The 16,221-nt window shown below is 35.8% G+C and overlaps 1 protein-coding gene and 1 pseudogene across 1 annotated transcript; one reads left to right on the top strand and one right to left on the bottom strand.

Annotated features, from left to right (window-relative positions):
- Nucleotides 1-717: 717 nt before the first annotated feature.
- LOC121249653 lies at nt 718-2,939 on the top strand (annotated as a pseudogene).
- A 561-nt stretch (nt 2,940-3,500) lies between these two features.
- Nucleotides 3,501-15,947, bottom strand: LOC121249652 (dynamin-2A-like). The gene is made up of 23 exons (XM_041148381.1): nt 15,802-15,947; nt 15,448-15,682; nt 14,699-14,749; nt 14,471-14,591; nt 13,858-13,950; nt 13,011-13,072; nt 12,660-12,777; nt 12,125-12,467; nt 11,417-11,564; nt 10,873-10,974; nt 10,637-10,756; nt 10,001-10,084; nt 9,677-9,804; nt 9,160-9,244; nt 8,878-9,016; nt 8,268-8,344; nt 8,023-8,079; nt 6,283-6,430; nt 6,020-6,168; nt 5,603-5,716; nt 5,448-5,515; nt 4,957-5,129; nt 3,501-4,215 (listed from the first exon to the last, which is right to left on the bottom strand). Exons 2-23 carry the CDS (start codon nt 15,601-15,603, stop codon nt 3,959-3,961), a joined length of 2,793 nt encoding a protein of 930 aa, XP_041004315.1. The 5' UTR covers nt 15,604-15,682; nt 15,802-15,947; the 3' UTR covers nt 3,501-3,958.
- Between the last annotated feature and the right edge of the window lie 274 nt (nt 15,948-16,221).

Raw genomic sequence — 16,221 nt, 5'->3', positions numbered from 1 at the left:
ATCTCATCTCATTTATTTCTCAAACATAATTCAAATACAAGCATTTTCAAATTAATCATTATAACTTTTCAAATTAATCATTACAAATTTTCCAAACTTTCAAACAAAAAATACCAAACAATTCAACTTTTTCAAATTCTCAAACAAAACTAATATTATAATACTATATTCTATCAATATTTTAATTTTATAATATTTTATATCTAATTTTTTCTCTTCTCTTCCTAAATCCAACAAATATTCAATTCAAACTATCTCGCTACTATTCACAAACTATGTTACTACTATTTATAAAATTTTCATCATATTTCACTTCCCAAACGAGCTTTAGTCAGTCAAAAGTTTTGCAAAACGTTTAAGGTAATAAAGAGTCAAAATACAAACTAAAGCTGACGATAATACCAAATAGGAAACACTGGTTAATGGTTATTATTGGAAGAAGATCCATACTCGGGATTTTCTTTTTTTAATCTTATTTGCCATACTGGGGATTCACAAACCTTACTCTCGACGAAGCTTTGCATGAAAAAAAAAAAGAGCAAAGCAGCATATAAAATATCTTCGTGGCTTGCATTCAATGCATATAACCATGCAAGTTACGATGAGCAAATAAGGAATGATCCTCTCCTTGAAGAAATGAATCCCTAGCAGACGATCCTTCTGTGTCATTCACAGAATAAAGGATACAGTATATACAGAGAAATGCCATCTGGATACAGTATATACAGAGAAATGCCATCTTCCGACAAGCGGACTTTCTGTTCATTCTACCGACCGTACTCTTCTTTAATATTTTTGGTTTTATTTTTTGTGCTAGCCTTGGTTGTTATGATCTCAGTGATACAGTGCACACTTGGTGATGAGAGGTCTTCTGAATTTTTCAAAACTCCAGATTCTCCGTATAGTTCTTCCTCCTCCCTCCCTCAAACCGTAAGTCTTGTTTAAGAAACACATATATTCGCTTAGTTTCTATGTTGATATACTCGGTTTTCTATTTAATTTTGAGTCTTGGTTGTTGGGTTACAAGGGAGAAAAGCAAAGAGAGAATAGAAAGGAAGAAAGAATCAGATAAAATCAACGTGACTACAGGGAAAAGCAAAGTAAAGAGACAATACAGTACGTTAGAGAAAATTGAAGCAAGTTTGGGTAGAGCCAGGTCGGCCATTAAAGAGGCTGGTCGAACCCACAATTTGACATCAACCAATGATGACCCTGGCTATGTTCCTCGAGGTCTAGTATATAGGAATGCAAATGCTTTTCACAGGTACCATTCGATTCATCACTAATGAATTTTTTTTTTAAAAACACTACTATACCCACTCTTTTTGACACCTCCCCACTTCTTTTGACACCTCCATTTGATCGTGGTCAAAATTTTTTTTTTTACTTAGTGATTAAAGAAGTGATTTTAAATGTATTGGTATATTTTTTATTTTTTAAATGTATTTAAATATGTTAAAAAATTGTGAAAAGAAAAAAGAAAAAAAAAATTTACGCTGGGTGGTATACCCAGTCAAGATGGGGCGGCATAGTAGCCGCACCCAATTTTTTTTTGTTATGGTACTTGGTTCATTAAAAGAGAGAAAAAAATGTAGGAATTATTCAGAGATGGAAAGGATTTTCAAAATATATGTATATGAAGAAGGAGAGCAACCATTGTTTCATTATGGTCCATGCAAGAGTATATATTCCACCGAGGGAAGCTTCATTCATGCTATGGAAATGGAGAATATTTATAGAACCAAAGACCCCAATAAAGCACATGTATATTTCATGCCATTTAGTGTGGTGGAGATGGTTAAGTATCTTTTCGTGCTCAATTCCCATGATATGGATCCCATTGGAACTATTGTCGCTGACTATGTCAACGTCATTTCCAAGACACATCCCTATTGGAATCGAAGCCTTGGTGCCGATCATGTCATGCTCTCTTGCCATGATTGGGTAAGCAATCTCTCTCTCCCACACCCCCCCCCCCCCCCCCCCCCCCCCCTTCTCTCCTTGTTCCTTATTTTGGCTTTGATTAAAAACGTGTCTTATTTTAGTTGCCTATCTCCTTGGTAAAAACATTTTAAAGTAATATAAAGTAATAGTAAAAAAAAACTAGTAGCATGGTATAAGAACGACCAAAATTACAGGGAAATTAATGCTCTATATAACTTTGCTAGATGCGTTTTGTTAATTTTATAGGGGCCTTATGCATCTTCATACGCTCCTACCTATACATGTCCGTTAAAGTATTGTGTAATGCAAATACTTCTGAAGGATTTGTTCCTTCTAGAGACGTTTCATATCCAGAAATCCATCTCCTAACAGGGGAAGTTAGGGGGCTTCTTGGCGGCCACACTCCATCTCGCAGACCCATTCTAGCCTTCTTTGCAGGCGGTCGACACGGCCACATTAGACCTATACTGTTGAAACATTGGGAAGAAAAAGATGAAGATGTTCTAGTATATGAGCGTCTTCCCAAGCCACTGAACTATAACTCGATGTTGCAGAAGAGTAAGTACTGCCTATGCCCAAGCGGGTTTGAAGTAGCAAGCCCAAGAGTTGTGGAGGCAATCCATGCAGAGTGTGTTCCGGTGCTGATTTCGGGGAAATATAGCTGGGAGTTATTTTCTATCCAGGTGAAAGTGGAGGACATTGCCAATATCAAAGACATACTTACGAGCATCTCTGAAAATCAGTACACGAGACTGCAAAGGAGGGTGAAGCAGGTTCAAAGGCACTTTGTAGTGAATGTACCTCCAAAGAGATTCGACATCTTTCACATGACTGTTCACTCTATTTGGCTTGGGAGGTTGAACATCCGCTTGAAGGGATTAGGCTCACCATTGACCATCATATAAATTTTCTATCGACAAGACTATAGGAAATTTTTCTGATGCTGGAAAAATTTTTTGTGAGTCTCCAAGTAAACTAGTCAGAGTAAAACACAGATTAAAAAATAAAAATAAAAACTACTTTTCCTCTCTTTTGCCTTTTGACAGGCGCATTGACTTTGTCTAATAAATCAGTTTTTTTTTTTTTTTTTTTTTTTTTGGAGGCGCCCCCGGGGGGGCGGGGGGGATTTCGAGTCTCTGACTCCAGAGGCTGGGGTTCTGCTAATAGGTTAATTCCGTATTTTTTAAGAAATAAATTTACTAACAGTGATCAAGTTCGCTTTTTGGGAGATGCTTATCCATGATGGTGGGGTTGGATGTTCAACAGCTTGCGAAATTGTTTTATTTGCTAAAATCTTTGGATTAATGTGGAATGGAAAACCTGCTCTGCAATATCTTGGACATAGGCAGAAGACAAAAATGCAAAGGCAATGATTGGAAAATATAAAGGCACCATATTCCTTCACAAACCGGATTTATTGGAAATGCAATAGCTTTTGGAAAAACCGAATCCCAATCTATTGGAGAACCGAACTTTGAATTGCATCGTGAAATAAAAATCTATAGACAGTTTACACTAGCAGCAATTAGAGAAAAAGGGTGAGAAACACAAGCAAATAGACAGTAAAATATATACCCTTTTACTTGGAAAAGATATTCCACATGTTACAAGGCCATCAGATATGGGTAGTACACATGAAATCCAAATCAATACAAACAAGTACATCTATGGCATCCAAAAATGAGCAGAGAAATGGGAACATAAACTCTATGAAAAGAAGAATATTGAATAGAATATAATAAAAGTGGATTTCAAGTGAACCCTGAAATCCATCTATGTGACGCCTGACCAAGTCATCTAACACTGGGCCAAGACATGAGCACTCGATACTGAGGACCTGTAGTCTTCTATGTACACAAACTCTCTCTCTCTCTCGTCTCTTCCCCATCTACTGATTCTAACAGGAATATAGAATTTAAAAAGAGCAAATGTTCGGATCATGAAGTGGGGCTGGGCTGTCTCACCCACCAAAAATGCAATGAAAACATGAGTCAGTCGAACAATACAATTCCATTTAATAATATTTGTAATTTGAAGAACCAGACTGCGGTGGAGGAGGGGGCAACCGATTAGGAGTACGTCGGCTGCCGGAATTTGAACCAGAGTTCACATCACCATTTTGTGCCGGGTCACTGTGATGTCGGCTGTGACCATTGGATCCAGACCTAGAAGAATTGCCAAAGGAATTATAATCAACAGAGCCATTAGCAGCCGCATCAAATGCAGACCTCCAGTCATCACCAGATGGACCACTAGTCCTAGGGCTGCTTTCTGCACAGGTTATAGAGATTACAATGTCAGAGCTTCAGGAAAACTATATATTTAAGATCAACATTAGAGCGCTGTAAAAAGAGACTTCGCATAGCATCATTATTTGAAAAACAATAGAAAACAACCCCAATAAATCCATGGCCTTCTGAACAACATCCAGGTCTTGCTTTTTCAAAAAAAAAGTGAATGAAAAAATCAAAGTTCCATGGCTTAATATTACAGTAACTCTTTGATTGTGTGTAGTTGACCATGCAACTGTTGAGGGGCTTGGTTCGTCCACTATGATAATGACATTATACGTACATCCCTCCTTAACATTGATCTGTAAGTCCTTGGTTACTAGGGCCCATGATCCACCACCAACATGTGGCAAACATTTATGTTGACTGGGAACTCAAACCTGAACCCAATCTAATCATCTATCAAGGTTAAACACACTCACCTTAAACATTCACAAAACAAGAAAGAAATGAAGCCATGGTAAAATTTATATTCTTCCGAGTCTTAATGCTTGGAAAAAAAAATGCTCTGATTACAACAATGATTTAGAAAATGTTTGAGAGATACTAACAAAGTTTTGAGTCCAGTTATAATTCATGATATAGCCTAAAACATATTTGCTTCTGGCATTGTTCATCAAAAACAGACTTCTTTAAGTGTTTTGAGAAGAAAAATATCATCGACTTGAGATCTTTTGGATTCAGAACGTTGAGAGAAATGGAACAGTTTTTAAATACAAACCTGCCCCACCACCATTAGACCAGCTGGAGGCAGCAGAAGCTCGGTTGTCATGAATGCTAAGTTGGCGCGTTAGTTTTGAAATTAGAGAAGACTGCTTCTGGTAGCGCTCCCTCCTACGTTTGGCATTCTGGTCCTCCTGGAGCAACTCCTCAATCCTTGCTGTGCTTTGTGCACTACCCATTCACAAATATAAACATTATTTTTTATACAAGTAAATATAAACATTATTTTTTAATTACCCCAAATATAAACATTATTAAAATTATTCTGTTCTATGAAGATTTAGGAATTTTGCATTCCTGTGACTTTTTCACGACTGTACAGTTAAAGAGACACAAATTGCAGGGAAGTATAAGGTTACATTCACCAGATGGAGCTAAGAACACGAAGGCAGCGTGTCAGGGCCGCTTGGACAAGCACATACGTAGAAAAAAACATCGAAGTTGTGCAATGCAAACAACAAATGAAGAGAAAATAGAGAAGCATTCCACCTGACATTGCTATACAACTGATTTAGCATATCTTCCTTCGCTTTCTCTACTTGGCAAAGAACAACTGCCTGCTCAACCAGTCAATCCCAAATGTATCAATCATTCACCTACTGATTTTAAGGATGAAAAATGCAAAGGTGATGATTTAAGCTTACTTTGGGGACATTTGCAGCCAAACTGTTCAAGACTGCTTCCACATAACCTCGTACTTCTTGAGACATCCACCGAAGCTCTTCCTCAGGATCAGCAGGCTTTCGAGCCATCATATCCTTGAAGGGGGGAGGAGCATTAAACTTTAAGATTTAGTGCAACAACTTTTAGCAAAATAAAGGTTAGCAGGTTCTTCCATCTAAATTGCAGTGGGAAATTGAAATTCAAGAAATTTCCAAAAAATTATGAAGACTGAATCAAATGAGAAAACTAGAGGAAATTCAACATTGAAGATACCAAAAAAACTGAATCAGAAAATGGCATAATTCCAAAATATTTGCAAGAAGAAAAAGTCATACAAGCAGCTATTTGTCATTACAAAGTAGAAATTGCGTAACATCAGCCATGAATCAGTAACTTACAAGAGAACCATCAGAAAGGCTTTGTCGCATACCACCACCTTCACCCTTTACTTGTCCTCCCCTAGAAGGTTGAATAACATTTCTTATTTTATTCATCCATTCAATCTTATCAGCCATACTCTCAGCCTTCAATACAACGGCACTATGGGCTGCAAGATGAATGGAGAATGAGTTCAGCATATGCTAGTAACTCAAAACAACAAACATCGGGGTGAGGGGGTATCCACATCTCAGAAACTAAAGATGAAAGAAAAAGGACATGCCTTTCAAAACAGTTTTATATGGAACCTTGCTAGTGATCTTGAACACAAGACTGGGTGCTTTTCCAGAATCTGGCCCATTAGCCTTCTTATCCTTTGAACTCTTTGATGGAGGTTCTTCCTCATCTGATACCTCTTCCATATTACATTCCTGAGAGGAATTATATAAGATGGGTGATGATTACTATTAGCATGAAGTACACTAAATGGTTATCTGAGGGATAGACTGCCCTTAATGGGCATCGGCAGGCACATATAAGCTGCGTGCATGTAAATATAGTTTGTCCGTAGATGTATCAAGACAGAAAGGCTAAAACCCAAACACAAAGATGAGCATGCTAATGAGATATGTCCAATTCTACAAAAACCATCTGTGATACAGTTTACCAAAAGCAATTGATCTTCTACAAATGACTAACATTCAAATAAAGTAGTGTCTCAAGAGACCAACCTTGATCCACGATTTTATAATGTCTAAAATCTAATCAAGATAGTCAACAAGAGATTTCAGTTTCTTCTCTATTGCTATTGAGGATTGAAAATGGAAAAATGAATATCAGACTAAGGGTTCTGAATAAACATAGTAAAAACAAAAATAATATTAAATTCATCTAATCTCATCTCATCTAATCTAATCTAATCTAATCATTACAACTTTCTTAAATTCTCACACAAAATAAATAAACAATTCAACTTTTTCAAATTTCATAACAAAAATAATATTAAAAAAATATATTATAACAATATTTTATTCAACTTTTAACTTTAATCTCAATTCATCTGCGAAAACAAACGAGGCCAAGAGTTTGAAAGTTTTCCACCGTTTTACAGAAATAGCTTGCGTAGAATTGATATCTGACAGCCTAACATAATTAAAAAAAAAAATAGCTTTACAACTACTCAAGCTTCTTTCTTTTCATAGCTAGCTGGTCAATTTGGTTTAGGCCATTTAGAAATAATTTTTTTTTATTAGTAAATAGAATTTTTATTAAAATAGGCAAAGCCAAGTAGACCATTCAGATATAATAAATAAATTGATTAGCTAAAAGAACATTTTTTCCCTTTGATTTGGTTCCTCATATTAACATTTTTTTCTAAGTAAATAAGTAACACTTTAGACATAACATTGCAGAGCAAGCTAAATAAAGGCTAAGCGTTAAAGTGAACATATATGTGTTCACTGCATCCAACTTATGTGTTGTTTTTTGGCCAAGGGAAAACAAATGTAAACTGTATTTCATAACGGGATTGCAAAAACCCAAACCCATAATCCCATACCATCAGATCTTTTCTTTTCAAAAGGTAAGCAATCCCATACCATAAGATTAGAATGAATATTCAGATAAGAGATTGGAAAAAGTTTTTGATAGGTAAAAAGAAGTTTATTAAACAAAGTAATTAGGCATAGCTCAAGTACACAGGGAGTATTCAAGAGAGAACGCCTAATTACAAGAGATCAGGCAAAAATTCTCCACAATAACTTTTTTTTTATGGGTAAAAATAACGTTAATAATACAAATGAAAATTCCCCCCACTAGCCCATATTCTGATACACCCGCCAGAATTAATGAAATTTTCATTTTGAATGCACAGTTTATTACCTGAGAACCCTCGATACATTCTGTCCAGCATTAGTGACAATGATAGAATCTTAAACAGTAAAAGGCTTCATAAAAACTTGGGGAACAACACAGTTACAAAATTCAGATCTAAACGTAGAAAAGTATGAACATTTGTAATTACCTCCAAAGTGATGACTCCTCGAAAATGTCTTTCCTCCTGCTTTTTGGTGTAACCAAGCTGTGGAATAAAGGAGAGGTCAAATAAATCCCAAGATCACAATTGTGATGATGATAGTAGATGAAAGTAGTTGCATTAGCAACAAGTACACATCTTATATTACAAGGGCTATGGTGCCTCGATGTAAGAGAACCCCAACTTATAAATTGAAGCTTGAATTTGGCAGGCTTTGAACTAATGTTACAAACCTTTCCGGTCTTCTCGTTCAAAACAAACCACCGACGGCTCCAGCCATTAGTTTTTGCACTTTTCTTTAATATAAAACCTGCAGTAAAATAAAATGCACAGTTAGTATAATGTAACTCCCCAAAGAAAGCTGGGCTACAGCTCGTGTGAGTCTTTTAAGTGCTCTCAAGACATCGGCATGCATAGTTGCCCCAAAAACCGATATGACCCCAGGAAACAGCTTCGCTAATTGCATCATGAATTCTATTTTGGCACAAAATGCACTTTCATCAATAGAAAAGAAAATTCCCCATAAAAATGATCTAGGACAGGTAAGTCAGCAAATATGCATCATTCACCAAGAAGAAGTAATTTATCTAATTGCAAAGTATCTTCATAATCTGAAACACTGTAACAATGTGATATATAGCGCAATAAAACCAGCTTCAATTTCATAACCAAAATGTTGTCCCCATTTTATTTTTAATTGTAGCGTTTTCCATAAATAGAGAAATGAGGAATAGGAAATCTACATTAATTAAATGTCTGAATCTTGATTTTGAAATACAGGTATCTAGATTCTTATATAATAGAACCTATTGTCACAAATGAGCATGCATTTTGCAGACAAACCTGCTGTTATTTCTCCTTCGGGACCTGCAGTCTTTAAACCTGAATTCTCCTGAACTTCTTTCTCTGTCTGCCCTGGTTTTTCCTTCATTGATTTTAAGCTTCCACCAGTTTGCTGACCACCTGTTTGAGGACTAGTTGCCTGACAAGGAAACAAGATACGCATAATGAGCAAGGCATAGGAAGACCGAAATGACTTCATTAACAAGATATACAGTTCAGGAAAACAAACAAAATCAACTCAATGTAATTGTTCTACAACAAACATCAGAGGAAATATCCTACTCTGTTTAGTGTTGCCTGCTCTGCCTCTTGACCCTTTTTTGAAGATCGAGTTTTCAGCTCCTCCTCTCGGCGCTGTCTCTCCATCCTAAGATTTTTTTAACACGTAATTGAAGATTTTATTAAAAAAAAAGGTAAAAGCCTGAGAAAAAAATTAACAGATCATCCTAATAAGCTCCAGATAAATATTGCAAAAGAAAACATACAATTTCAAACCACTAACAATGACACAACACACTCGGGAACAAGACACTTTTGTCCCACAGGAGGGGGGGAGGGGGATAAAAGAAACTTCATCAATCTATGTAGCAATGACATCGAAGTTAAAGCATCTTCCTGAAGAAATTAAGCAAGGCATGCCATTCTGTTACAAATGTTTACAGTTAAACTCAACAATTTTGCAGGAATCACATACATTTAGCAAATGTCAACTGTGTAATAATCTCAAACCAGATGCTACATAACATGCTTTGGTATGAAACCAAATGTTATTTTCAGGCCAAAAACATGTTAAGAATACCTCCTTTGCACCAAACGGATGAAATGTTGGGGGGGCACAAAAGCTCGCTCCATATCAACTAGTGCAACAACCATTTTCTTTGCCTCATTCTTAAAACCATCTAAGGCAGCACTTGCAATGGCCACGACCTTGTATAACATTAACATAGTTTAAATTCGCAAATTTAAAATACCTTCTTAGTTATAAAAAAAAAAAAAAATCACAAATTTAAAAGAATAACAAGGAAGTAAATTTTAAACCACGCAGACTTGTAGTCATAATATTAAACATAGTAAAATTTATAAGAAAAACAACAAAAATGAATATTTTGACAAAGCACCATACCTCTCTCTTGAATGGAGGGTATCTTCCAAGACCTGGTGTGGCATTTGCTGCAGCAGAAACTATATCAACCAGAACGCGGTGTACCTAATTTATCAGTCAGAAATCAATGTATAAGGAATTGATTAGAGCATTTGCACAGATTGATCCCAGTAAATATTATAATGCCTTGCTAGGGCTAGGTGTACATGATATCACCCTTTCTGATGATTAATAAAGTTTAACTTGTTGAAAAAATATATACTATTTGTTTGTTTCTGTTTTAGTTTTCGTGTTTTCTAGAGTGTAGTAGGTATTTCCTTTGTATACTTACTGTGTACTTGGGCTATGCCTATTCGTGATAATAAAATTCTTATTAATTATCAAAAATATATATATATATGCTATACTGACGACATTAACTAACTGTAGACAAGCAATTCCAAAACAAACAAATAAAAATACTAGTTGAACCCAAGGTTTAATCATCATTAAGTATGAAAAGGAAGACTGAGAAGCTCCAGAAATGATATCATCTATCAGCAGCCCAACTCAAGCCTTCAAGAGTAAATATACAGTAGAAAAAGAGAATTCGGAAAGCCCACTAAAAATCATAAGTTAGAATCTAGATAATAAACAATGCTAAATGCCTAGATTTACCTCATCAACACAAAGCCGTGATGGTTCTTTAGCAAGCTCCAAGACACCTTTAATTAAGGATCTTAAACCCTTTTCAGGGGATATGAGATATGGCTGATAACCATCTGCTTCCAACACAATCTAGTACAACAATTTGAAATGAAAAGGTCATAAGAAGCCCCCAAAAATGTCCAGAAAGCAATAAAAGGTAAGCTGCAACAAGGCAATTTGGGAAAAAGGGGAAGGATAAAACATACCCTCTTGACATTGTTGATATCAAAATGTCTGTCTAAAGGAAGTTGCTTCATTCTATTTGGAAAGCTCCCCTCAAAACTGGCAACAATTTTCCAACCAGAACCCTACAAAAAAATAGTAGAACAATAGATGAGGGTCATGAACCAGGAAAATGATGGCAATAAATTACTCTAAAGGATGAGGCAACTGTTGCTGCCTCAAGCAATTGTCACTCACTGTGAAGAAATGTGGAAATGGCACCAGACGATATTTTGATAGAAAAATAACTTCCAATAAATACAAGTACTCAAAAGTGAAATACCAAATCATACACAAAGCTTCACAAATGAAAAATGAAGGAAAAGCAGAAGAGGAAGTGAAGACAATCAAACACTATTAATATCCATGTTGGTCAATGAAACACAAATTTAAGCAATTAGGAAAATATTTGCAATAAAATCTCAGTAATTGGCAGAACCCTGTGCTTAAGGATATATTTTTTATAGGTAAGATTAAATACTTAAGGCTATATTTTGAAACTAAATGTATATATTACAAAAAACAAACCTCCCCAGATGTAACATGCTGGAGGAACTTATCCTCAAATTCACGGCAAAGTTCCAGGGCTAGAGCTCGGGTGCCCTCGGAACTTTGAACCAATTGCTCACCAAGCCTCACCAGCTCATCCTGAACTATTTGTGACTTCCCTTGTAACCTGCAGATATAAAAAGAACAGGCATTGATAGGAACCCAATTTCATCATGATTGATAGGAAAAGATATGTATATGAATCCATTCAAAAGCAGTAGTTTCAAGAAAGGTATGTGGTTTATTATGTGCATGGTATCAAATTTAGACATGCAAAATACTTAATAAACTGGATCTATACAACCTAGAAAGCTGGATTTATTGGTCAATGCAATCTGCACGTCAGCAGTACTTGATAGTGTCAACTCTAATCAAAGTAGACAGCTCAAAATCTGGGAGACTTTTTGAAACATTTGGACGTGACTTTGTTTCCTCTATATTGTATTTTTTGTATGCTGAACTGGATTGTGCCTTTCGATAAAGTTCAATTACTTATGAAAAAAATCCCATTAATATGACTCGAAATACTTTTTTTATAAGTGTATAAAAAACTACACTAGAAAGAGGCATAAAAAATATTAGGCACTATAGGAACTAAACTTGCAAGTTAAAAAATATATCTAAAAGATGCATAAAAACATGAAAAGATCAAAATAGAATGCCGTATAGCATCAGCAGAACACACACCCAGAGAGGAGGTTTGGAAGCCGAACTTTCATGCGATTCCTAATCTGCTGCGCCAGAGCATCAACCAAAGCTATTCTCCCAAGTTTAGTTTGTGGGGCTCCAGTTAGTATGGATTTAAGACTTTCACTCTCTGCTCTCCATGCAGTTTCTAAAGAATTCTCTGAGCCAATCGATCCAGATTGTGCAGATGCTATTGAGACTGATTGGCCTATTAAAGCAACCCATGGGATATCGGATGCCCTTGATGGCCCCTGATTTAACAGGAGAGCCTGAACTGCAGCAAGTGATTTCTGATCCGATGCAGCTTGATCTATTTTACTAATTACACCAATGGTTCTGGTACCTATAATCAACATTTAAATTACTACTATTAAAGAAAAAGCGGAAGGAGAAGAGAAGATCGCATTAGAAACCAAGGAGATAATAGCATATGAACGTCTAAAAAAAGCAATATCTCATATGCATTCATATATAGGAACAGAATCAAATTCAACCTCCCCCTAATAAAAAGGTCACAAACGAAAGAGCAAGTTACCATCTCCATCATATTCCTTGGCGATTCGGATGGCTCGACATGAACCAACTTCAGGTGCCTGTGCGGCAGGTACTATAACTAGTAGAATGGCATCGTTGTGCTCTGCGTATTCACTAACCTATACAAGGATCATTAAGAACATTATCAATCGAAATTGTTTTGTTTCCAATAATAATTCAAATGCACCAAAACTATCATAAGAAAATTCATTGAGAACCTATTTGTAAAAAGTAAAAATATAAATGAACTGAAACCATGGAAAAGAGTCTATTGCAAGAATGATGAACTCTTGGGCTAGGCCACCTATGTCCTTGATAAACAAAAGGTCTAGACGTACTTTACACCACTTACCAGTGAGTCATCCATGATCCGTTGATCCAGCCCAGGTAAATCAATCAACTTCAAAGGAGGTGCTGAGGAAAAATCACGTTAGAGAGAAATTTAAAATCAAAGGAACCAATAAATCAAAGAATACATGCATGACAGAAGAAAATCAAATGAAACATGCACCAACCCCAACACAGATGTCAGCATAACATGGAGTGAACTTTTTTTTTTTAAAAGTAACATGGAGTGAACTTTTTTTTTTAAAAAGTAACATGGAGTGAACTTTTTTTTTTAAAAAGTAACATGGAGTGAACTTTAAAAAACTTTTAATGCAGATCATAAGAACATTAAACAGATGCACACAAAAATAGAAATCTCGTGAAGAAACATTCATTGTTACAATATACGGACAATATTCATTAATGCAACCAAATTTCAAGATATGCATTCTACACATGTAACAATCTAAGACTGATCCCAAACAGATATTTGGCATTACTGTAATGTGAAATGGCTTGTCAATGACCCATCTACTTAAATTTTATGCATCTATAATGGGAAAAGAGAACAAAAGGATATAATAATAATAATAGTAGTAGTAGTAGCAGTAGTAGGAGTAATCAAATTATTCAAAGTTTCTTTGCACCACAAGATACTCTATTACTTTTAGCCGTTACATATCCATACACTATCTCTTCACATCCAAATGTTAATTGATGCCTCCACAAACTTTATATGTATTCCAGAGCCTCTCTCAATACCCGTACCATAATTTTAGGAACTTTTCATTTTCCAAGAGACAAACATTTTTTAGTACAATCTTTAATCACATAAGTTAAGAGAGATGAAAGACTATTGATTATAAACGAACCTGTACTTGTGCGAAGCTTCAAATATATTTCATCTCGACTCTTGCCTGAGGAACCCTTACTCAGTCTATCCTGTAGAGAATGTCGTAAAGCACCTGCACAAGCGCCACATTAATCAAACAAAGCACATCAACAGATAAAGAGAATTTCAAACACCCTAGCATTTGTTATATTTTTTTTACAAGTAATAAAAGATTTTATTGAAACGAATGTATAGGCGAAGTCCATGTACACAGGAAGTATACAAAAGAAAACACCTAAATACATTATTAAAACCGGAAAGTGACATCAGAAAATCATGAACGGAAAGACCATTGTTCCCTAAAACTGAAACCCAAGACAGTAAGGAATGAACAAAAAAATTCCAGATTTGTTCTAAAGAAAACACCCTAGCATTTGTTATATTATCACTAAACACCCCGTAACATAGGGATTGTAATTGATGCAGGCATCACAAAGTCACTTGCTAGGCAGATTTCATTGGTCATTCTAGAACTGCAGGGCAAGGTCAGTGGTGCTTTTGAAATCCTCAAAAGAAGCTTCTGATGTTTGACATATTAAGTAAAATCAGTTGTAAACATGAAGTAATTATGACTACTGATTGTAGTTACTGACTTGCAGAAACTTGTTGAGATTTATTGTCAATCTGCAAAATAATCGATTTGCTGCTCAAAGAACCATCCCTCTGCAAATCGATGCTTATGGGAGCTCGAGTGGCACCGTTTTCACCAGTCGGCTGGACGAAGAAGAGAAGATATCTTAATAAAAAAGGTAGATCTTACTAATTTCTATGCTATATAAGATTTTTTTAAAGAAAAACAACATATTAAACTCCAAACTTACCAAAACAGGATGCCCAATTAAACTGTTCAAGACTGCAGATTTACCAGCACCCTATTCAATTTGAGGCACACCAAAAAAAAAAATTAAATCAGGATCTCCCGACAATGAAAGCAGTATTGCACAGAAAAAGAGATCGTTACTAACACCTCGCGTCTGAGTTGATTTTCAAATGGTTTCTTATAAGTTGTAAGAATAAATTAAACACTATATTTCAAAACTTCACTTGACGCTTGAAATTGAATAATCATATACATCTCACAGAGAATTTCAGGAAAAATTCTAGTGGCCATCAGCATTAATCCTCCAGTCAAAAAGTATAAAATAAGCTTACACTTACACGTTCAGAACTCCCTCGTTTCAAGTTAATATCGACACACGGGTGCATTTTAATGATATTAAACCAGTTAAACGCAAGTAATCAATGAAACAGGTCAATCCTCTATCCTTACTTTCCGCAAGCCCCAATAACACCTTTCAAGTAATAAAACCATAACTTTTCTTAGTAAATCATCTACATGAATTAAGGCAGCATGCAGACCGCAGTGCCATTGAGACAAGTATAGAGGGCCACTTCCAATCCAGAAGGAAACATCTCCCTTCGTATAAAAGAACTGAAAATCTAAAAGCTTGTGCATAGAGAAATCGAGGCGATCTCCCTCTCTGTAAACACATAAATCCAGTATATCGTCACCCACTCACACACGTGTGAAAACGAGAACTACAAGTAGAGAGATAAGGGGTAGACTTACGACATTTCCAAGAGCTACAACATTGAGGAAAGTAGAGGCCCTTCTAGAAGAACCGGAGGAAGAGCCGGGGTTTTCGTCAACGTCTTCGTCGGCAAGAAGAGCCCCGGCTTGCCGCATCGACTCCGACAGCTGAGACAACTCCTCGATCGCCTCCATCGATCCGAGATTTCCAAGATCAAAGATCTGATCCCAAGAGATTAATAGACAGATAGAAAGATGGATAGATGGGTACCTCTTGAGAAAAATAAAAGCCCCAAAAACGTGAGAGAAAGAGGTGGATGAGGATCGATCGGAGTGAAGACCGAAAATAAGGGAAATAAATCGGAGAGATCTGACGGAATAGATATTTCTTGCCCTGCGTTCCTCTCTGGTACGAAGGATTTAGGGTTTGAAATTCAACAATTGGAAGACGAAAAGGGACGAGAGGAAATGCGCAAGAGGAACCTCTCTCTTCTCTCTCTGTCTCTCTCTAATTTTGAATTTGTATTAACTGCCCTTTTTGTTCAATTTTAAATCTGTCAGCCCACCTCTGTTTTTCTTTCTTTCTCTTTTTTTTTTTTTTTTTTTCTCCTTCCTTTTGTTTGGATCTGGATCTGTTTTTTCCTAATATCTGTCCTATTTGTTTCAAGTTTTTTTCTTGCTATTTATCACCTCCGTCAAAAACATGCTACAAAAACCTTCTAAAAAAAATCTTGAAAATATCTTACAGTAAGTAAATTTGTATATCAATTCGTACATTAATATTGATATATAATATATATATTTAATAAAATT

This window comes from Juglans microcarpa x Juglans regia, chromosome 2D (assembly GCF_004785595.1).
Source record: "Juglans microcarpa x Juglans regia isolate MS1-56 chromosome 2D, Jm3101_v1.0, whole genome shotgun sequence".
NCBI lineage: Eukaryota > Viridiplantae > Streptophyta > Magnoliopsida > Fagales > Juglandaceae > Juglans > Juglans microcarpa x Juglans regia.
The sequence above is the reverse complement of the archived record's forward strand: the minus strand, read 5'-3'. Positions and strand labels throughout refer to the sequence as shown.

Coding starts and splice junctions, on each gene's coding strand:
- LOC121249652 (XM_041148381.1), bottom strand. CDS start 15,603: ATGGAGGCGATCGAGGAGTTGTCTCAGCTGTCGGAGTCGATGCGGCAA. Junction 14,750..15,447: donor TTGTAGCTCTTGGAAATGTC/GTAAGTCTACCC, acceptor CAAATTGAATAG/GGTGCTGGTAAATCTGCAGT. Junction 6,169..6,282: donor ATATAAAACTGTTTTGAAAG/GCATGTCCTTTT, acceptor TTCATCTTGCAG/CCCATAGTGCCGTTGTATTG.